The following is a 24,328-nucleotide window of genomic DNA, read 5'->3' as shown; positions in this document are numbered from 1 at the left end:
GGGTCAAGCGTTGGGGGGAGTAGGGTTGGTAGGACTGGGCGAGAGAGGGGCTCCAAAACGCCAGTGTCTTACCAGCGGTCGGCTCTGTTTGTGATACTTAACCGCAATAAACGTTCTTTCTGAATATGATTTCTTGGGCATTAATGTTTTTCAGATATGACGTCAATCTGAACCGTGTCGACTGATAAATTTTGAAATTGCACGTGTCCATGATCACAAATTCTTTCAGAGATGAAAGTCCGATTTCAAGAAAATTGCCGATGTAAAACACTAGCGCCAAAGCAATTTAGTGTTCAAACAATAAGTTTTCTCACTAAACTTTAAAATATGAGTGAAAAAATTGTACGCAGGAAATCAATAGCTTTTTCTGCTAAACTTCTTGTTTCGGCGTGACCAAAATCACAACTCCATTTCGACTTCAAAAATCATCAAATTTGTGAAAAGAGCAAAATAACACAGCCGGAATAATTCCGGAAAAAAATCGACGCGTCTTTACCAAAAACCTACCCTTACACAGACATTATCTAATAAGCCATCTGCAAAAAAAACAGCAATCGTATGTCAAATAAAAGAAATAGACAAAAACTAAATAAAACGAAAAATGGGCAACATTCAATTAAATTATTATTAAAAATTACTAACAACCATAGGCTTTCTTGTGTGGAAAATTAAACTTTAAATTCTCTTGTAGAAACAGTTAGAGTAATGAGTTATCGACGCCTCTTAAATTTCTAAAAAAAATAGCGATAAAAACCATTGTTTGTTCAAATTTACTGGGCAGATATCTTTACACCCATGAGTTTCTGATTCATGAGACTTTGAACTGATTCAATTAAACCCTAAGTTTAAAATAGCAAAAGCCGTTTCATTGAGTGGGGGAAGTTACGTACATAACAACTTTTACTAGAGAGTGAGAGAGAAAGAGAAACCCCGTCACGCTCGCAAATGCCGTTAGTGAAATGAAAAAGTTACTCAGAAATTTTGATTTTCTTAGCTTTGATTGTGAACATGTAAAACGCAAAAGGCATGAGACAACGAAACAATAAACCAAGAATAACGGAATATAGCTACACTCAGCTTATCGCTTCGCATCAAAAATACTTCTACTAGAGAGTGACAAAAGACGTCATGCTCGCAAATGCCGCCAGTGAGATAAAGTTAATCAGAAAATTCGATTTTTCCCGCTTCACTTATGAACAAATGTAAACGAAAAGAGAGCGTCAGGCCGCAAAAAAACGGGAACACCGCAATATAGCTAGGCTGAGATTTTGCAGCTATAAATCATAAACTACTAACGTCCGGCGAATTGCTCTCAAATAACCGAGTGGTTGGCTTTGGTAGCAACCAGTTGGAGCTTAGGGAAGCTAGCATTACTTGGGGTGACCGGAGTGGGGGGGGGGTGTTAAGCGTTGGGAGGCAGAGGAGGTCAAGGAATGGCGGCAGGGTTGGGACATAACCACTAACATAATTGCTACGAACTTCGCTTGAGAGCAAACATATAAAATCCATTTTTGAGAGCAATTAAAAAAACCTCATTGTAAAGATGCGGTTAACTAACTATAAAAAAGGTCAACAGGAGCCAAAAAACTGCTTAAAACATTTTTGAGAGCATTTAGACAGGACATAACTGACTTAGGTCAGACAAATTACTTCCGCCTGATAGACGGGGCTTGATGCTATTGTATCCTGCTTCAGTCGGGAGGGGCATTAGTTCATCAAGGAATTTCAAATGCTATTAGAGGTTATTATAGACAACTATTCAGAACATAGCCGGCAGATTGCCGGAATAGCTGCGAAAGAATAGACTTGCGTGCCGTATTATAGAGATAGAAACAGATACAGATATAAGTTGAAAAATTTATCGACGCCGCTCAAAAAGCTATGTAAAAAAAATTAAACGATAAATTTATAAAACTTGTTAAAATTGATTGCGCAGAAGCCTTTTCATTAGGGACCCGTATTACACATAAGTTCCTTTGACCTTAAACTAATTCAAAAATAAACTTAAATATTAAAGTGCAAAAGTCATTTTTATTGAGTGAGGTAAGTCACTTATGATCAAAACCTAATCACGCAAAAAAACTTTTGCTAGAGAGAGCTAGAGAGAAAAATGACGTCACGCGCGCAAAAGCAGTTAGTGAGAGGAATAAGTCATTCAGAAAATTTGATTTTTCAGCTTTGAGGTGTGAACAAATGTAAAACGAAAAAAGAGCGTCAGACGAAACAAAAAAAACCAAGAGCACCGCAATATAGCTACGCTCAGCTTACAGCTTCGCAGCTATAATAAAACGTCGAACCCAATTTTGGCGCACTTTTCATTTGATTTTAGAGGTAAACGTCCGACAATTGAGTTCAACTGCTGAAAACTGTGAATCCCAGACCAATTTTGATTACAAAAAGAGTCAAGGGAGCAAAAATTCACTCAAACAGTCACAAACATAGCCCGCAGATTGCGGAAAAATTGCCGCCATTGATTCCCATGACCAAGATTCAGATTGAAAAAAGAGAAAAAACTAATGAAGAAATGATTTTTGTACAAACAATTTTAAAGTGCGAACTAATTTTGTCCTGAAATACAATCCAAAGAATTGAATTAAATAAGGACAAAATTAGAACTATTGCATCTGACCAGCGTATCAATTAACATTGGCAGCCAAAGAGCAAACAGTTCCAAAACTGGAGAAACTAAAACGACCAAAAAATAAACAATATAATATTGCAATAACTCTTTAAAGGTAAAAATTTATCCACCTAAAAATACTCAATAACCCAAGCACAATCCTCGAAAGGGGTTCCTTGACGCCACTAGAGATGAAAAACTAAAGATAGAAGAACAATAAAACCTGATGCCTGCTTCTCGAGTCTTTCCAGTAACCCATCAGCGAGACAAAAACATTAATTGGCCCTTGAAGATCGATAAACTAAGAAAACGCAAAAATGTCCGAAAAATTTGAAGAACTTCATAAAAAAACTGCTAAAATTGGCGATATTAATAGAATTTAGAACCCTTCATTGTCTTCGGAAATTATCCAGTAACCCAAGTTCAGGCCATGGAAAAAATTCACTGGCCCATAAAGATCGATAAAACGAAACATGATAATTTTCAGAGCATTTGAAAAAAATTCGAAAGATGAGTGTTAATTAAATGTTGAATACTATTCCATTGACCCTATCAACCATGCAGTAACCTGCTATCGAGACCTATAGGTTCGAAAGAACTTATTCAAAAGAACTTCGAGGCATATCAAAAATTGCGAGATTAAAAAGCTTTAAGATTCGTGAAATTTCGTAATTAAATTCGTGAGATTAAAATGCTGAAAACCATTCCATAATTACCACTAGAAACCATGCAGCAGCATATTATCAAGCCTAGAGGACGTTTCGTTTCCACTGGGGCTGCAAAAACTCATTATATCTTGCAGAAGACCTTTACCGACTTTTACACACCTCAATTTTAGACTGGTCCAACAAATTTCAAAAAACGACGAAAAAACGCAAAACGCAACATTTTTGGCTCAAGAATTAAACATACCCGGCAGATTGCCGGAAAATAGCCACCGTTGATTCCAATAAGCATGATTGGGATTGAAAGAATAGAAAATATTGAAAAAAAAGATTTTTGTACAAAAACATTTTTTAAGTCCGATTTATTTTGATGGCATTTTGTAGTCGAACATAACGTACTTCTGTTTCTTAGAGAGAGGCTACAGGGGCTACTATCAATACCAATAAGCATTAGAGATGGTAACTAAGACTTATAGGAATGACGTTCAAATAGCGGGCATCTAAAATTGCGCTTTATGGCTTTATCCCTTTCTATTTCTGACCTCAATTTTTTATACTGACTCAATTTTTTATATTGCTTTGCTGAGCAACTGATGTTCAAAATCACTTTTAGCAAAATGAGAGACGAGAGAAACTAGCCTAGAGAAGTCAAAAAGATTTCACAAAAAATGTTGAAAAAACGGCAAAATGAGGTAGAGCGAAACATTTTTTTGTTCGACGAAGTAAAAAAAATGGGAGCGCTATAATAGCCGGCTGAGAAGATGAGGGCAGCTATTAAAAATGACAATTTGACCTTGAATTACCGCCTTCCCAGAAACGGCCTCTATTCTTACAAAAAAGACAGCACCAATACAATCCAATTCTTGGATTGTCAAAAACAGGAGCACTATAATAGCCGGCTGAGAAGCTGAGGCGGCTATTAAGAACTTCTAACGATAAAAAAACATTGCCTGTTCGAATTCACTGCAGAAAACTTTTGCTTACAGACCTTAATTACACACATGAGCTTCTTTGATCTTGAACTGGTTTAAATTGAACTGATTTGAACTTAAGTTTCAAAGTGCAAAAAACATTTTCTTGAGTGAGGTAAGTCATGTATGATCAAAATCTAGTCACGCAAATGACCTAAGAGCTTTTGCTAAGTAGAGTGTAAAATGACTTCACACGCGCAAAAGTCGTTGGAAAGAGCAACAAACATTCAGACAAAACAAGAAAAACCAGGAAAAGCGGAATGGATCTCAGCCTACAGCTTCGCAGCCATAAAGATATACGATTACAATAATTGCCTCACGCTTCGTTGAAGAGCAATTAAACAACTTGAGATCTCAGCGAGTCCAAAAACAAACATAACCAACTAACGTTGGGTGAATTGCTCTTAAATGACCAGCGAGCGGTTGGCTTTGTCTAACGACTGTGGGAGGGGGTCATTGTCTGCACGGGGCCTTTACGGCCTGAACGATGTGCAGGGGCTGATGTGCGGGGGGTCGACCTTTAAAAACGCCCTTCACACCATAAGTATATGTATCCAAAACAGTTTCTGTGAATCGCATACTTGGAGACTAGTGAGCTGAAAGGCTCTAACAAAACTTAATGCCCGCCGGGCGCTACATGTTTATCCCTTCCCGGACAAAATGTCAAAGGGGTCAGACGAAAAATCGGTCAAGCGAAAAATTGCGAAAAAATACCAATAGGACTAATATAATTGCTACAAATTTTGTTTGAAAGCAATTAATCGACGTAATCATCCATCATTGGACACAACCGTTACCTTGCCGAGCGTCTCGAGGAGTGCTCGTGAGGTGATTTTGCTTGTGAGCCCCACTCCCAGTCAGGATGCGATTGAAGCTGTCATGCGATGTCATCTCGCTGTGCTCCTCCCTCCCATGTTCAGTATTCGAGTCTACAATGAGAATCGGGTCACTTAATTTAGCCGTTAGCAGCGAGTTACCAGTTGAAAACAGTAAATTTTCTCAACATTCTAACTTCATAACTGTTTGAAAAATGTGACTCACGCTTTTATGTTTCCATGAACACGCCACCATGCAAGCAATTGGTGAAAAATAAAACAACTGCATTATTAGCTTCATAAAAAGCTCAATGAAAAAATGAAAGTATGTCAAGGAATACAAACTTAGTTCATTAGAGAGACAATTAGAATCAATATTTTTCTTAATTTTTGGAATACTTTTTACAATCCATTCTTTTGAAACAGTGAGGGAGGGGAGTCAGTAGTCAAGCGTTAAAATTGTGTGAAAAAGCTCAAGCGATTAAAAATAGGAAACAGACGAGATTTGACTTTTGAAAAGAAAAGCGGTTTTTATCGCAAGATTTTTGAACATAGATCCGAAAATTCAAAAAGACCCGCTAAATTTATGGAAAATAGACGCCATTGATTGGCATGACTGAAACAAGCCGAGGAAAAATTCATTGTTTTACAAAAAAGTGCTTGTTATTAAAACACTGATTGAGGTGAGCCAGAAGTAAAGCCAAAAAATTATGACAAAAACGTGACAACACGGTGATTGGACTAAAAAAATGAAGGATTCAACGATTCAATGTAAGAAACAGGCAACGATAACTGATGTCACTAACTTGAAAATTGCGTGCTATTTTGATTGAATTTTGTAGTTAGGCACACTCCTGTTTCTAAATAAGCGGATAGTTCAAAAATTGATTCAAACTTGGTTTGTGAGTAACTAAACGCATCAGATCTGATATCTAAGACCAATGAGAACAAAATTCAAATAACGCGTTATGCGTTGGGGGGGGGGGAGCATGCGGCTCTAAGATAGCAGCTCAGCCAGTTAATGACCTAGAGGCTTTACCTGTTTCTGAGGACAGAAGTTGAAAGGATCAGAAGAAAAATCCGTCAAGCGAAAAATTGCGTAGAAAGACTACTGTAATAAAGTAAATGCTATAAATTTTGTTCGTGAGAAATTAATCACAATAATGCGCATAAAAACTCCAATAAGAATACAAAATGAGGTCATGCATCCAATTCAGACGGAACTGAATGAAACAAAGAACAAAAAGCAAAGTTGAAGTAAGAGTGACGTCTTATGGTCGTCACAAAAATCTTGACAAAACAAAACTAAGAGAAGGTCAAAATAGCTCTCTACCGCAGCTATTAAAATTCGTCGAAGCAGTAGTAGAAAGAGGGTTACAAAAGTAATACAAAACACCGTCATTTAAATAGTTCTACCAAACAGGTTCAAGGCCGAGATAATTAAAACAGTTGCAAGAACAAACATAACACTAAAATAGAAGTGTAACCAAAAAGTTTGTAGGCTTTAATTTTAAAATTGAACCTCCCTAAGCCCTTTTTGCAATCTAATTTAACTACTAGGCTAGCAGGCATAAAAAAAACTCAAAAATCAATGACTTGAAAGTCGCCAAGGTCAAACCGGTCAGAAAGAAATTTACATAAAGATACACGACAGCATTTGCTGCTTCGCATTTCTATAAAGAGCAATTTAAAATTGTCTACACAGAGTCGAAAAACTAAAAGCCATACTGCCACTCAGAACCACATTAGTCAGAGAAAAATTAAAACGGAAACGCTTTTAATGCTGCGCACGAGCAAAAACCGCTCGCTCAGCAAAAATTTGACGCTCACAACTAAAAACAAATACCAAGACGTCCACTAAAGTAATCAAAAGCTTACAAAAGAACAAATCCCTGTGCAGCAGATACCCCTAATCAGCTCCTCATACACGCTTCTCTGGAGTAATTTAGCTACAACGCTCTTGAAAACCTTTAACAACAGCATATCAAAAAACTTCAAAAGTCATAAAATAGTTTGAAAGAATTAAAAATCCATTCAGTGAATTAAGTGAGTGAAGTCAAAGTCAAACGTGAAAATCGTGCCTTATGTAAAACGAAAAACGTAATCAAAAGGTAAAGCGAATTAAAAGAGGAGAGCGCCTAAATAATACCTGTTAGAGGCTGACGGAGGCTATTACTCACCCTTTCTTCTGAAGCCCCCTACTGTTCAATTTTGCTCAACAATTCGACCTAAACTTCTTGTTTCAAAAACTTCAAAAACTATCCATTAAAATATGGGAGTAGGGTTGGGATAGCTGGACGAGAGGGGTTCTAAGAAGACGGATGGAGGGGGTCAAACTTTTATTATTACGAACCGCCCTTCGGACGTCTCCTCAAGGTGAATTGCTTATTCATAGATCAGTAAGACGTAGGGCTCTATGAGAGTTGATCAGCAACTTAATGCTCTAAAGGCTTTGTCATTTATCCCATTTGTGAGGACGAAAAGTTAAAAAGCTCAGAAAAAAAATCCGCCAATCGAAATATTTCAAAAAACCACTGAACTAATATAGCATGAAAGTTATTTAAAACTTGACTTATAAAGCAAGATGTCTTGCATCCATTTCAAACATCCCATTCAGACATAACTGAAAGAAAAAACAAAAAGTAGATTTAAACAAAAAGTGAGCGTAACGTCTTATGGTCATAAAAAACTCTTGAAACAAAAAAATAAGAGGTCAAAATAGCTCCCTGCCCCAGCTATAAAAGCTTTGTCGAAGTAGTAGAAACAGTTATCAAACCTTCTATTCATACCCCTTAGTTTTGTTCAACAATTTGAACTAAACTCCTAGTTTGATATGCGGAATTTCCTGTTTCAAACGCACTTCAAAAACTACCGATCAAAAAATTTCTTGTCGTGTCGTATGAAAAGGTTCCCAAATAATTGAACAGCTGACCGTGGATGTTAATTAGAACATAAAATATAAATCTAAAATATAAATATGGCAATATAAATACGCCATTTAAGTCTCACAACAAAACGCACCTCTTTCAGCAAATGCAAAATTGGCATTTTTCTGGTGTAGCAAAGTGAGCTGACATTTTATTTAATTCGTGACCTTTGATGGAGTAATGAAATTAGCTTAGATAGGTGAAAACAAATTCAAGCTTAGCCCAAAAAAATCAAAATTAGGTACTGCAAATTTTTGATTCACGGAGTAAAAATTGAGCGTAAAACAAGAATAACCTCAGAAGCCTGAAATGACAGCGGCTATAAACGAAAATCCAATAACCACTAAATTAAAAATGAAAGGAACCACAGACAGGCCACCAGAAAAAAGCTGCAACAGCTTTGTAGAGATCTGCAGCCTCAAAAAATTATTAAAAAAACTAGCTGTGGCTTAGGGAAGCTAGCATTGGGAGCAGTGATTGGGAGGAGTAGGGCGAGGGCGCAAGCGGTGGGGGGGGGGGGGGGGGTAACTATTCGGAGTAAGAACCACCCTTCATACCATGAAGTTGTCTCCTTAAGGTGAATCGCACACTTAGAGACTAGTGAGACGTATGGCTCTAAGAATGCTGCTCAGCCGCTTAATGTCCTCTGGGCTCTTCCTGTATTTTGTTTTTGAGCGCAAAACGTTACAAAATTTCCATCACGCTGAAAATTGCATTAAAATAGACCACAGGACCGATCTAAATACTACATACTTAGTTTGAGCAACCAATCACGCCAACGAACAAAAGAACTCCCAGAATAAATAAAAGCAAATTTGAAGTTAGCGCGACGTCACAGGTCGTAACCAAAATCTCGACAAAATAAAAAAACCGAAGAGAAAGTCATTAATAGATCCATACCGCAGCTATCAAAACTTTGTCGAAGTAGTAGTAGAAACAGCGTTAGAGAATTATTCCCAAAAAATTCCTTTAAATATTTGCACCGAAGAGCTTCAAGGCCAAGATAATTGAAACCATGGCAAGAACAAACTAACACCAGATAATTGCAACCCAAAACAGAAGACAAAAATTGTCAAATTCAGCGTCACCAAGCCCTGTAACTTATCTCATGTAACAGCAACGATAGAACAAAACTATTTAGATCAAACAAAACTGAAATACCAATGATGTAAAACTTATCTAAAATTTAGAACAGTCAAAAACATTTGCATTAAATGACGCACATGACAGCAATTACTGCTTCACACTTCATTCGATAGCAATTTTCAAAAATCTGTACCTACAAGTATCAGAAAAAAGCTTTCTATAAAAGAAAAAAGCTTCCTATAAAACCAAAACAAAACATTTCATAAAAGATAAATCAAAATCACCAGCATAGCTAAAACAATTTAATATCAAACGCCTAATAACAACCTAAAACAGCCAAAACGACAAAAAATAATCTTTTAAAACGATACGAACACCCAGTGGACCCACTATAGTTAAAAATAAAGAACTTTTAATAGAAGAATGAAACTGCAGATTTGAAGTGACGTCATTTCATTGTACCAAAAATCTTGTCGAAATGAAACAAAAGCCAAAAGAAGGTCAATAATAGCCCCCTACCGCAGCTATTATCACTTTGTCGAAGTAGCAGTAGAACCGGAAAACAGCCACCGTTGACGGGCTTGACGCAACTGGTGATGGAGACAGAAAAATAAAATGGCAATTTTCCCCTAAATTTTAGTTTTCTAATTCGGTGTGCAGTTTGTTAGATCCAAAAATTATACTAAATAAGACTTCTATACTGAAAGCTGTTCAATTTGATACCATAACCAGCTAGCAATTGCACTAACGGACTTTGATACCATAATACATTATGACTTAATGACCGGGCTTTATCAGTTTTATCCCGTTTTTAATTTTGCTCTTTTGATATTGACCGTTTTTACCACATTGCGTAATTCAATACGTGAAAGAATTAGTTAAAAATTTGAAAAATTGAGTGAGGTAAGCCAGGAGACAAGGTTAAATCGTTACTTATGTAAAACGAACATAGCTGGCAGATTGCCAGAAAATAGCGGCAATAGATTCGTAGATCGGCAGTCTAAAAAAAAAACAGTAAAAAAGAGAGACCAAAAAAATTTGTCTTCATTGAAGGCTGATCTGTTATATTTTGATTAAAAATCTGTATAAGTTATTGCTGCCTCTATTAGCTGATCCCAAATAACCTTCCTTTAGAGTGACACACACCCATTTGAACTTATCTCTTTGAATTAAAGTCAATTTCAAAGTGAGGAAGTCATTTTGGAGAGTGAGGTAAGTTAAGTGTGACCAAAAATTTAATCACGCGAATGAACAAAAAAACTCGCTCCACTAAGAGCGAAAACTGACGTCACGCATGAAATTCAGTTGAAATTGTATGAACGAATGAACAAAAGTGGCTGTGACGTCATATGGTCGTAACAAAAATCATGACGACGAAATAAAAAAAAAACCAAGAATACCGGAAACGACTCGAATCGTCGTGTAAAAAATCTCTATTCTAACTTGGACAAAATCAGAATATCGAAAAAACACTAGAAATAACAAAAATAGCAGACCAATATAACATAAAAAGCGTTAAAATTTTTTCAGTTCAGGGGTGTGGGTAGGTGTTGGTGGGGTGGGGGTTGGTAGGTGGGGGCAAGGTGTTGGTGGGGGTGTAGGTAGGTGGGTTGGGGCGTAGGTACGTTGCGGGGGGGGGTAGGTAGGTACAAGGGGTTGCGGTGGGGGGGGGGGGGGTGGTAGGTACGTTGGGTTGGGGTGGGGGTAGGTATGTTGGGGGTGGGTGGGTACGTTGGGGGATTAGGTACGTGGGGGGGTAGTTTTATTGGGGGGGGGGTAGGTAGTTAAATGGGATCAAATTTTCTCAAATTGAACTCTTCACCTTGAATTACAGACTGTTACCAATTGCTATTGCAATACATTACAAATTAAGCTATTGTTAAAGTCTAATGTTCGGAAACAGAAGTCAACAGTCAAAAACGGAGGCAAAAGCTCGAATATAAAGGAGTCAAAATTCAAGTCATGAACGAACTTGCTTTCTGCTAAAAAAAAACCTGTAGAATCTCAATACTCCTCTTCGAGTCGTAAAAACCAAGAGAAGGCCAATAATAGCCCCAGCTATCGCTGTGCAGCTATTAAAAAACGTGACCAAAAGGTAAAGCAACAATCTGTACTAAAGAGCATCAGAAAAAAATGCTTGGCACTCAATCCCAACAGAAAACATTTCCTTAAAAACGCATCAAAAATCACCGCAACAACTAAAAACACAAAAAAATTAACAAACGCCAGCTAACTACCCAAAAAGCTCAAAACATACCCGGCAGATTGCCGGAAAATAGCCGCCGTTGATTCCAATAAGCATGATTGGGATTGAAATAACAGAAGATATTGAAAAAAAAACGGATTTTTGTACAAAAACATTTTTTTAAGTCCGATTTATTTTGATGGCATTTCAAAGTTGAACATAACGTACTTCTGTTTCTTAGAGAGAGGCTACAGGGGCTACTATCAATACCAAACATACCCGGCAGATTGCCGGAAAATAGCCGCCGTTGATTCCAATAAGCATGATTGGGATTGAAATAACAGAAGATATTGAAAAAAAAAAGATTTTTGTACAAAAACATTTTTTAAGTCCGATTTATTTTGATGGCATTTCGTAGTTGAACATAACGTACTTCTGTTTCTTAGAGAGAGGCTACAGGGGCTACTATCAATACCAATAAGCATTAGAGATGGTAACTAAGACTTAAAGGAACGACGTTAAAATAGCGGGCATCAAAAATTGGGCTTTATGGGTTTATACCGTTTCTATTTCTGACATCCATTTTTGTACTAACTCTGTTCATTTTGAATTGCTTTGCTGAGCAACTGATGTTCAAAATCACTTTTAGCAGAATGAGAGAAGAGAGAAACTAGCCTAGAGAAGTCAAAAAGATTTCACGCAAAATGTTGAAAAGGCGGCAAAATGAGGTAAAGCGAAACATTTTTTTATTCGACGAAGTAAAAAAAAAAAAATATAGGAGCGCTATAATAGCCGGCTGAGAAGATGAGGGCGGCTATTAAACAAATAAAAACCATCTTGAGAAACTATATTGCCACCAAGTAGAACCCCTATGCTGGTAACTTTTTGATCACAGGTTGCATATTAAAAAGCAGTTCTTTTTGTTTCACAAATTTCTTTCCGAATAAAAGTTTTAGGGAAACAAACATGAAAATCCGCATTTGAAAACTGAGCTCATTTCAAATTGTTAAACAAATTTAAAGAGCAGAGGTTGTGAGAAGAAAGGCTGTTTCTGTTCAAATCAAATTTGTGAGGCAACGGGCGAGAGAATTAGTTGTGAAAGTTTTGCTGAGCAGGTAAATTTTTGGCCACGCGTTGCATTTTGACTTTCACAACTACTTCGCTCGCACGTTGTCTCACAAATTCGGTTTCAACACAAACTCACCCCCTCCCTCTCTCGCAATCTCTACTCTTTAATTTTGTATAACAATTTGACCTGAACTCAATTTTTACATGCGGAATTTCCTGTTTCAAATACACTCCAACAAAATTATCGATCAAAATAAAAGACGCTACATTAATTACTCCTTGTCATGTCATATAAAGGGTTCCTACGAATAACATAGGGGCTGACGCCGACTGTTAATCAGAACTGTAAGATGAACTGTAAGATGAATCTCGATATAAATACGCAATTGACGTCTTATAGCAAAACGAACCTCTTTCAGCAACTGCAAAATTAGGACTTTTTCTGGTGTAGGAAAGTGAGCTGGCATTATTATTATTAATTCCTGCCTCTTTGCTCGAGTTCCAGTTCTCCAATTCTTTTTCGAACAACTCATTGTCCTCTTTCACTACTTGTCTCAAGTCTTCTGGCAGAGAATCCAGGGACACATTACCATTCTCCTCTAAATGCGCAAAGAGCACAAATTAAAACTGCTAATTCAAGAACAACAGTCAGCATAATCAAAATAAAACTAATTTTAAATAAATAATTGAGACTGCAGCATATACCAAAACAAAGGATATCAGTTCCAAAATTTCACTCCAACTAATTAAAACAGTCGCTTTGTTTCCGGTTTTGAACATTCTGAAGTCTATTTTGTCTCAAAATTTTTTTGATAAGATGAAAAAATTGTCTACCCGAGCGTTTTTGAGGACCATATTGAGTTAAGCCAATAAATATACACCTTCAAGTTTACCGTAATTTGATAGAATCAACCATCGATTTTTTTCTATTATTAAAAGTCTCACCAAAAATATCATTGGAGCTGCTATCTACATATATGAGACAATATGCACTGCAAGAGGGTCTCGGGGCCTTTTCACCTCCGTACGATTCCTTCTGCACGTCAAATTTATTAGCTGATGTGACATTGGTGTCGTTGAATTTGAGCCAACTGGGCATTGATGATTTTGGACACGATTTGTCTCTTCTGGGCTGCACGAAGCACCAGTAGTGGCCCGAAAGAGCATCACCCTCGTGCACTAAGACTGCATGTAGCTTGTAAGGCATCTGTTTGACACACACAAAACCGAAATGTTTCTCACAGCCTCAAAAATGAATAAAACTGCAACTCAATTATGGTAATGACTTAGAGCGAAACTGGCTATTTCAAGCACAATACATTTCAATTGCAAATGAGAGAGAGAGAGAGGTAATAACATAGCCAGCAGATTGCCTCAGTAGCTGCGAAGTAGACTTGCATGTCGTAAAAAAGAGACAGAAAAATGAGTTATCGGCGCCTCTTAAAAAACTATACTTAATTTATTTTTTAGCAAACTTAAGTTATAAAAGCGCACAAATCATTTTGTTGAGTGCGATGAGTAACGTACGGTAAAAATCTACTAACGACATGCGGGACATTTAATTCAGAGGGGGTGTATCCTAGAGAATATTTGGGTGCAAAAACTTTTGCCACTGGAGAGGTCCGAACTCGTGTTCTCTAGGTAACAGGCAGAGTCCTTCACCACTCGTCGATTCAGCCTTTGCAGTCGCCAATTTCGATCACGCAAAAAAGCAAGAAATTACGCGTGAAAAAGGCACTGAAAATGTCAAGCAAAACAATGTTCTATAACAAAGTTGAAACTAAAAATCACAATCACACGACGAAACAGAAAGTACGGCAGGACAAGTCCTGAATTACAAAAAGAATTGAAACAACTAATGATCTTGCAATCAAATTTTTTTCAACACCAACTTGAAACTATGACAGTCAACAAAGCACGTGATCCTATATGCACGAAAGCAAACAAGGAACAAATATTACACATAATTCAAAGATTTCAATTTCCACGACTAAAAAGTTTTAAAGACAATCAATAAAAACAACACTGAATAAAAACATTGACATTAACCGTCCTAAGAATGAGTACACAAAGCAGCATTTTTGTTGAAATCAATAAGAAACCAAGCAAAAAAGGCAAAAACAGAAGGTTGGCAAAAATCAGTATCCTTAAAAATTAGTGGCGTCAAACTTATAAAAAAACAACACTACATAATAAAGAGCCAATTCACATCATAAAAAACAACTTTAGAAGTCATAAAGTAGTTGCAAAAGGGAAAAAACGAAAAAGAATAAGGGAAAAGTTCAAAAATCTTTCAAAAACAAATGATATCTAAGTCAATGAAAGTGATAGCTAAAAATAGGAGCTGGTAAATTGGCAAAAATACACCCCACTATAAAGCCACTGAAGCCAATTGTTGTCTATGAGACTATGTGACACGAGCACACAAAAATCGCCAAAAACGGGCAAATATAAAAGAAAAAATCAACAAATATGAAAGAAAAAGTTTAAAAAGTATAAAACTACCTCGATCAAATCAAGTAGCTAATTAAATCCATGCAACATTATGTCTCATTAGCGACCACTGCCCTCTGTCAAATATGAGGTTAAGTTAATAGACAAAATAAAACATATCCGGCACATTGCCGGAAAATAGCCGCCGTTGATTCCCATAACCAAGATTGGGATCCCATAACCAAGAAAAAAAACTAGTGAAAAAATGATTTTTGGAAAACAATTTTAAAAAACGAATTATTTTGATGTCATTTTGGAGCTGAACATACTCCTGTGTCGTAGTGAGACCACACATGGGCCAGTATCAATACCAATAAGCATTAGAGATGGTAACGAAGAACAAAGTTTGAGCTACGGGCATCTAAAATCGGGCTTTATGAGTTTATCCCGTTTCTATTTCTATTTCTGATTTCGTTTTTTGGTACTGACTCTGTTCATTTCGAATTGCGTTGCTGAGCAACTTAAAATTAAACAAAAACAAGACCTACAACGGACTATGAGTGAATTGGAAAAAACCATTTCTAAAAAAAATCAGATAAAACAAAAAAAATACAGAAAATCAAAGTCAAAATGCCGCAAGCGAGAGGAAAAAACCACTAGCGAGCAATGTAAATTTGATTCTAACAAAAAATAGGCCTGGAATGAACTATGAATGGATTGGGAAAACCATTTAGAAAAAAACCCGATCCAAAAAATAGAAAAAAAACAGTAAAAAACCAAAGTTAAATTGCTGCATGTGAACAAAAAACCATGCGCAAGAAAGCGAATTTTTGTTTCAACACTGTTTTCTCACTCTACTTAAAAATTAGAGCGAAAAAATTTCACGCCGCAAAACCACTCGCTTTCTCGCTCCATTTCCTTTTTCGTAGTGACTGAAATCACTACTCCAATTTGACTTCAAAAATCATGAGAATGTGTGAACAGAGAACTTAAAAAAAGACAGCGCCCCAATACAATTCAAATTCTTTGAATTGTAAAAAAGAGCGCTATAATAACCGGCTGAGAAGCTGAGTCGGCTATTAAACAATAACAAAACCGAGCAAAAACTTAAAATTAGCTTATAACTTTTAAAACAATTTGATTAAAAATCAGAGCAATGTCTTCAACAATTAGTTCCATTAATTAAATTTTAATTGGCATCCAATACGATCTGTCATTGATGAGATCGAGTGATAAGACAACAAAAAGTTCAACGTACAAAAATTCAGATATTGGCGGTAATGAAAACTATTTAATATGTATTTAAACAATTAAACATAGCCACCAAATAGCCGGAAAATATTCGCCGCTGAGGAAAAGGAAAAAAATGAAGTGAAATTGACGAAATTTTTCAGTGCCGAAGTGTTCTTATTTTGGGGTTCAAATTCTGCAAATTCGGTCAGATTCTATTAAGCATAAGACCCATGTCAGCTAGCAATCGCTTTAATAAACTTTGATCACCTAATGCACTATGACAATTACCGGACTTTAGATGTTTATACCGTTTCTTTTGATTCTGCTCTTTTGACTTTGACCGTGTTCACTACAATACGTAATTGAAGGAGTGAAAGAATTTAAAATCCATTCAGTTGAAACATTGAGTGAGGTAGGTCAGAAGTCAAACGTGAAAAACGTGACTTATGTAAAACGAAAAACGTGATCAAAAGGCAAAGCCAATCAAAAAACTATAGCAGGATAAAGTGATTTACAAACCAATGAAAAATTTAGAACTACTGTACCTGACCAGCAGAGCAGTTGAACAATGCCAGTCAAAACAAAAACAAATTAAGTTGAGAAACTCAAATAATCACACAAACTTAACACAAATATCATTGCTATAACTCATGAAACTTCTACTTTCGAGGCCAAATTTGATCCATTGAAACATACCCATTACGTAACCGACAAAGGACAGGCGAATTGCTCTCAAACGACCGGCGAGCGGTTGGCTTCTTCAGCAGCTAGCCACCTGGGGGGTGCATCGGGAGGGGGCTTGTGTGGCAGGGGGCAACAGTAGGGGGGTTCTTCAACCACTAAGAACCTTAACACCATAAGTATAGGTCTCCAAAACACATTCAATGAATCGCATACTTGGAGACTAGTGAGCTGAAGGGCTCTAAAAGCACTTGATGCCCTCTGGGCGTCCCCTGTTTATCCTGGTTTTAGAGGATAAAAAGTCAAATGGCTCAAATGAAAAACCAGTCCAGCAAACAAATGCATAAAGACAAACAGGACTAATATAATCGCTACAAATTTCGTTTGAGAGCAATTAAACACACGTTCAAGCTTTGAAGTTCATTGGCCAATAAAGATGAAAGAGAAATTTTAAAGTTTCCTTAGTTTTTTATTTCACAATATAAAACCGTTTTTGTGTCTCCAAGATCTGCCCAGTAACCCAACTGCAAGACCTAAACAAATATCATTGGCCGGTGAAGATCGATTTTTGAAATACTTATAGCAAAAATATTGCAAAACTTAGTGAGATGTTGCTCAAATTTGTCTTATTAATATCTTAATAACCCCTTCATTGTCCCTAGAGGCTATCCAGGAAACTAAAATGGCTAATAAAAACTGATAAACTAGGAACACAAAAAAATTTCAAAAACGGAAAAATTCAATTTAATCACAAAATTGCAAAAATCGAGATGTTAAAATGCTGATAATCTTTCCATTGCCCCTGTCAACTGGCCACTGAGGCAAGAAAAACGTGGCCACTGAGGCAAGAAAAACAACAAAACAAACTTTTTCAAGAAAAATTAAAGAAAAAGTTACAAAAAATTGAAATTTGTGATATTGAAAAGTTAAAAACCATCCATTACCACTATAAACTATGCGGTGACCCACTATCAAACCCAATAAGACTTTCGCTAGCCCCTCGACAAAAGTTATCAAAACAAATGAGAAAAACCTCACGTTTTATGAAAAAATTTGTAAGATTCGTCTTATTACAATGTTTCAAAACCATTGTGTTGTCAAAAAAAGATATGCAGTAACCTGTTATTGAACTCCAGAGAGACTGCAAGGCCCCTGGGGCTGGCGAAAATCAAAAGACAAAATAATTCAAATAAAAGGAAAAAAATTGCTAAAATTTGAAAAATGCTAAAATTCGTGATACTAAAACATCGAAATCCATTCTATTGACACCAACACAATGCATCAATCTATAATCAGACTTTGCAGGTTTTCAGCTCCCGGACAAAGTGACATAACTTCAAAAATTTATAAATTACAAGTTTTACGAAAAAACAGTTTTCAATCTTTATTTCCACTAGAAATTATGCATTAACCTATTATCATACTCCAAATGAGTTTCCCAGACCCCTCAGGCTGCAAAAACAAAAAAAATTAAAAAAAACTCGACATTTAGTAGAAAATAACTACTATTTTTGTGTGTCCGAGATCTGCCAAGTAACTCAGCTGCAAGACCTAAATAATGTTCATTGACCTCTGAAGGTTAAAAAACTTTTGAATACTTATCGCTAACAATTGCAAAATTTAATGAAATCTTGCACAAATTTGTCAAATTAATTTCTTCAGAACCACTTCATTGTCCCAAGAGGCTATCCAGTAACCCAAATTGAAGTCTTAAAAAGTGTAATTAGCTAACAAAAATTGATAAACTAGGAACTCGGCAACAATTTTCAGAAAATTTGAAAAAAATCAGGCCTCTAATTAGGCCTCTAATGAAACTTAATGCCCACTGGGCCTCTAATGAAACTTAATGCCTGTTTATCCCGTTTTGAATGATCAAAGTCATGAAAAATGTGTTAAAAATATTACAAAAAAGAGCATCAATACAATCCAATGCTTAGATTGTAAAAAGACAGAGCACCAATACAATCCAATTCTTGGATTGTAAAAAGGAGAGCGCCTAAATAATAACCGTTGAGAGGCTGACGGCGGCTATTAATTATATTCATTTAAGCTTGGTCAGCGAACGATTGGAACTGTCATTAATGAGACGAAGCGACAAAACAACAACAAATCTGGACAAAAACCACAGACATTTTTTGACAACAACTTGCGACAAAAAAGTTAAATCCTTTAGATATCAATAGAAATTATTGCACAGCTTCTGTTACGCTTTAATATTGTGCCAATGAGTCTGATTCCATTAAAAAACTGATACATAATTGTCTTAACCCTCACACCCGTAAGGGTAAAAACGAGATGACACAAATTCATCGGCTGAGCTATCATCACTCAACAAAATAGCCGTTTTTGGGCTTCAACGCATCAATTCGGGCTCGAAGAGAGTTTGATATACATGACTATTGTCTTCTCAATAAGAAAACGTTTTTAGATACATGAGAATTGAAAAACGTTTTTAAAAACATAAAAATTTTGAACATTCAACTATTTTGAAAGACAAGTGATAAAATGGCGGCATGTAGTCACCGGCTATAAACACTGCTGAAAGTTTCTGTCACAGAATACTAAAATTATTATGCCACAGAACTCCTCGCTGTCTTAAAACTTCAGTGGCAAGTTTTTCGATAAATTTGCGAACCACTGTGGGTCACTTGAGACTTTAAATTTCATGGCTGCGCAAGCACAAAAAAAAACCAATAAAATGACAAAAAGAACCTAAACCGACTAACGCCGGAAAAATTGCTCTCGAACGACAGGCCGGGCAATTGAATTCAGGGGCTGTAGCCTAGATAAACTTTATAAGTGCAAAAAAACGACCAGGGTGGTATCCGAACCCCTTTAAATTTGGAGTGAGAGCAATTCAGATCACCCAAAAATGAAGAACACAGGCTTTTAGAAGTCACAGAGAAGACAAACAATGTCCTAGAACAAAAGCGCAAAAACGGATAATTGAAAAAATTATACAAAAAGGACACGTAATAATAATTGCTTCAAACTTCGTTCGAGAGCAATAAAGAGCCCGTAACCTACCAGACTGCAAATAACGGAGTAAAAATTGTTTTCTTGAGTACTCTTCACCAATTTATATAGTTTCTTTTGAATTCGCTTATTTGATCATTAGTTCATTCGCCCACACTTTTGAATTCGCTTATTTGATCATTAGTTCATTCGCCCAAACGGATAATTGAAAAAATTATACAAAAAGGACACGTAATAATAATTGCTTCAAACTTCGTTCGAGAGCAATAAAGAGCCCGTAACCTACCAGACTGCAAATAACGGAGTAAAAATTGTTTTCTTGAGTACTCTTCACCAATTTATATAGTTTCTTTTGAATTCGCTTATTTGATCATTAGTTCATTCGCCCACACTCAAAACATATGATTTAAGTAAAAACTAACAATTCATGGTATTGCTATCATAACTAAAACTAGAAACGTCCTGGAAAGATAATACTCATTTTCAACTATGACAAGCTAAATAAATCTGTGACAAAAGCACTCCAGAGCAACGGCTTAGATGCGAAATACCACGTTAAATCCAGAGATGATTTAACAAGGTACATCATGAAGGAAGGGTTTATATATAGTTAAGTACAATCAAATAAAAAAACATAGCCAACTAACGTCAGAAAAATTGCTCTCGAACAGCTAGTGGGAGCTCTAATCTATTACAGCCCAGCCTGCTTCAGTGGGTTGGATGTAACTAAAATCACTAAGGGTCTTAAAATGACGTCATTAGAGGTTATTATATACCACTATAATTAATTAAAAAATAAGTGAAAAAAAACTGATTTCTGCAAATTTTTTATTTGAATTTTAGTACTGAACAGCCGAAACTTGAGATCAGCTGCTGATTTTTATGAAAGAGAGAAATTTAGATCACGCAAAACGAAAACGTCAACGGAGCAAAAGTCACTCGAAAAGTCAAAACGGTCATGCAAACATTTTGCAAAGAGACCAACACGATTGCAATAAATGCTTCAAACTTCATTCAAGAGCAATTAACCATTAGAAAATTCAACAGTAAATTTTCAACAGTCAGAGATCATAGAAGGACACCTTGATATCAGAAATGGCTTCTGACAAAAATTCTCAATGCTTTGTTTGAATTTCTCTGGTTCACAAAATCTTAATACATCTATTCCCTGGACAATGCATTTCGTTGACTGAGATGTCACGTGAAACCAAACTCAATTGCACAATAATTTAGAAGCTCTTGATAGCGATATTTTTTTTAATGAAGTCACGCGCAAAAACCGCTAGTGAGAGGCAGAAGTCATCCAGAAAATTTGTCTTCAGCTTTGTTGTGTGAATAAATGAAAAACGAAAAAAGAGCGTTAGACGACAAAAAACATAGCAGCACAAGTCTTGAAACATAATTCAAAAAAATTCATTGACAAAACACAGAAAACAATTGAAAAAAAAAAACCAAAAAAAAAATCAAAAACAGTAAAAACAAGTCAAATTGCCGCACGGCAGAAATCACAACAAGAAATCACAACCGAGAAAGCGAACTTTGTTCAAACACTGCGTTTTCACTATATAAAAATTTTTTAAAATTAACACCACAGAAAAGCTCGTTTTATTGCTCCATTTTTTGTTTCGGCGTGACCAGAATCATTACTCTTTGATATCAATTTGACATCGTAAATCATAAAAAAAGTGTGAAAAGATCTTAAATAAACATAGCCGGAGAAATGCCAGAAACCGATTTAAGAGCCGTCTCTGCCAAGTAAACAGCCCTTTCAAAAAATCGCTCCCTCCTAAAACAGCTCAAGATAAATGTAAAACATAACTCGCATATTGCCGGAAAATAGCCGCCGTTGACGCGCTTGATGCTGGACTGAAACAGAAATGGAAAAAAGTTTTTTTTGTTTTTTTTTCGGTGTCAAAAGTGTTTTAATTTGGCCTGCAGTTTCAGTTAGATTCTAATACCAAAATTAATTAAGCTTCTAAACTGAAAACTAAAAAGCTTAATACCGATATCAGCTAACAAACACTCTAATGAACTTTGATAACCTAATTCTCAATGACTTAATGACCGGGCTTTATCAGTTTATCCCGGCTCTTCTGATTTCGTTCTTTTGACATTGACAGTATTCACTACATTGCGTAAATCAATGAGTGCAAGAATTTAAAATCCATTCAGTTGACACAGTGAGTGAATTAAGTCAGAAGCCAAACGTGAAAATCCTGACTTATGTAAAATGAGAACGCAATCAAAAGGAATCAAACGAACAATAAAACGCAGTCAAACAAACTAAAAAAAGAGCGCCTAAATAATAGCCGTTTGAGAGGCTTACGGCGGCTATTAAAACCAATGACGTAAAAAGACCAAAAATCTCCAACAGCCTAAAACCATCACATCAAAGCAGCAGAAAAACCTCCAAATTAGCATAACAATAAAATTAATAACCTATAATCTTCAAAATACTATCCGACTAAGACAATCATTCTTAATAAAACTAGTTGAAACCTCAACCAAAAATAGCAGAAACAAAAAACCAGCTTGAAAAGCCGGACGTGCACAAAAAATCAGCTCGCTCAAAAAAAATTTCGCACCTCAATTTCCTGCTCTCCAATAAACAGCGGCATAAATATAGCCTGCAAACTGCCGGAAAAAGCCGCCATAAACCCGATTGACGCACATTGGAATTAAAACAGAAAAAATGGACAGAACTTTTCAAAGCGAGATAGAAATTGAGAGAATTTATAAAAGCGTCAAAGGTTTTTATTTGGAGTTCAAATTCTGCATATTTGTTAAGATTCTAACATTAAACTTAATTCAGCTCAAAAACTAAACGCTATTAAGCATAATACTAATGCCAGCTAGCAATCTCTTTAATGAAATTTAATTAGCTAATGCACTATGACTTAATGGCAAGGCTTTTTATATCTTTATCACGTTTGTTTTGATTTTACTCCTTTTAGTTTGACTCTATTCACTTTATTACGCAATTCAATGAGTGAAAGAATTCAACATGCTTTCAGCATACAGGTAAGTCAAAAGTCAAACGTGAAAATTGTGACTTGGGTAAAATGAAAAACGTGATCAAAAAGTAAAGCCAACTTTAAAAAACATAGCAGGACAAGTCCTGAAATACAATACAAAGAAATGAATTAATAACTTAAACTACTGCACCTGACCAACATATCAATTGAACAATGCTAGCCAAAAAGAAAAACAATTTCAAATTTGAGAAACTGAAATAAACAAAGTAAACAAAAATATAATTACTACTAAAACTCATAAGCTTTTACCCTGAAGGCCAGGTCCATATAAATAAACCAAATAACCCACGCAGAAGCCTTGAAATAGGTTTATTGGCCAATAAAGACAAAAAAAATGAGAAATACATTAAATACTTAAAAAATAGAAAACTGCAATATTTATTGAAAGTTTCTTCATTTCGGAAAATTTAAACGTTAAAAACCACTTTTTGTCTATAGAATCTTTCTAGTAACACAACTTGAAGACCTAACAAAGTTTCAATGGCCAGTAACGCTCAATAAACTTCGACAAAAAATCGACAAAAAAAAGAAAAAAAAATTAAATTTTAATGAAAAGTTGCTAATATTTGTGATATTAATTTCTTTCCAACTTGTCCATTGTCTCCAGAGGCTATCCAATAACAAAACTTCAAGTGTTGAATATTTGTTTTGGCTCATAATGATCAACAAAATGGAAACCTGACAAAAATGGTCAGAATTACTAGCAGCCCGTCAAAGCATCACAAGAAAACCACTTATCGGAATAGATTTAAAAGAAATTAGCATTTCTGTTTCTTACTAACTCGGGCTCGAACCCATGCCACTTGTTTAACAGCCACTGGTGCTACCACATACGCTACTGACGCGTATTCTTAGAGTCCATTAACCTCTTTAGCAGCAACCTTTTAAGCAACGTTTTTGGTGTTGCTGTGTTTAAGGAGCGCTATGACTTTGCAGATAACGAGCTTCTATATGGTGGCATAGCGCGTCTCAGAACGCATGTACTACGCTAGGCTGCATGTTTAAGGATCGTTAAAACGCGCGAAGAATAGGAATTATACATAGATCGCATTAATATAAAGAAAAAAATTATAAAGATGTTTGAGAAAATACGAGCCATTGAAAAAAGACAGAAAAGAAGACAGGAAAGAAAAAAGACAGGAAATAAAAAAGACAGGAATGGATGAAAGAAAAAAGATAGGAATGGATGAAAGATAACACTTGCCCATTTCCGGGCAAGGAATATTCAGAGCAATTTTCGGCACCATTACGGTCGCAACCCGATGCCCCCGCCTAACCGACATAGGTCTTATCCCCTAAGCTACCAATGCGTATTACTTTTGTCTATTGCCCTTTCTATGTCATCTAAATGTTGCTCAATGGCTTTTCGGCTCGCCCATTTATTATAGGCGGCACGCTTAATGAGCGCAAAACATGAATATCAGAAAATTAATTACGATGGTATAGCGCGTCTCAAAGCGTATATGTAACGCTCGGTTGCAGCTACCAGGCGGTTAAATTGTGTGAAGATTGAATTGCCCTCAAACTCAAGTGCGACTTAAATTTAAAGAATAGATAGATGGGAACTACTTAAAAAACTACTTAAAAAGAAAGATATGAATTAAAGAGAAATAAAAAGCAGGAAAGATAGAGA

General features: G+C 36.0%; 1 protein-coding gene across 2 annotated transcripts in view; it reads right to left on the bottom strand.

Moving 5' to 3' along the window:
* The window catches only part of LOC142342367 (ubiquitin carboxyl-terminal hydrolase 25-like), a 109,623-nt gene that overhangs the window by 20,420 nt on the left and 64,875 nt on the right, over nt 1–24,328 (bottom strand). Inside the window, exons 9-11 of one of the 2 annotated variants that reach the window (XM_075393674.1) lie at nt 13,283–13,544; nt 12,748–12,936; nt 5,054–5,185 (exon numbers count right to left, since the gene is read on the bottom strand). In XM_075393674.1, the coding sequence (XP_075249789.1) occupies nt 5,054–5,185; nt 12,748–12,936; nt 13,283–13,544 (583 nt within the window). The remainder of the gene's footprint in view (nt 1–5,053; nt 5,186–12,747; nt 12,937–13,282; nt 13,545–24,328) is intronic. The other variant, XM_075393681.1, reaches the window with a different exon arrangement.

The sequence above is a fragment of the Convolutriloba macropyga genome, chromosome 1, assembly GCF_964194025.1.
Source record: "Convolutriloba macropyga chromosome 1, txConMacr16.3, whole genome shotgun sequence".
NCBI classification, from domain to species: Eukaryota; Metazoa; Xenacoelomorpha; order Acoela; family Convolutidae; genus Convolutriloba; species Convolutriloba macropyga.
The sequence above is the reverse complement of the archived record's forward strand: the minus strand, read 5'-3'. Positions and strand labels throughout refer to the sequence as shown.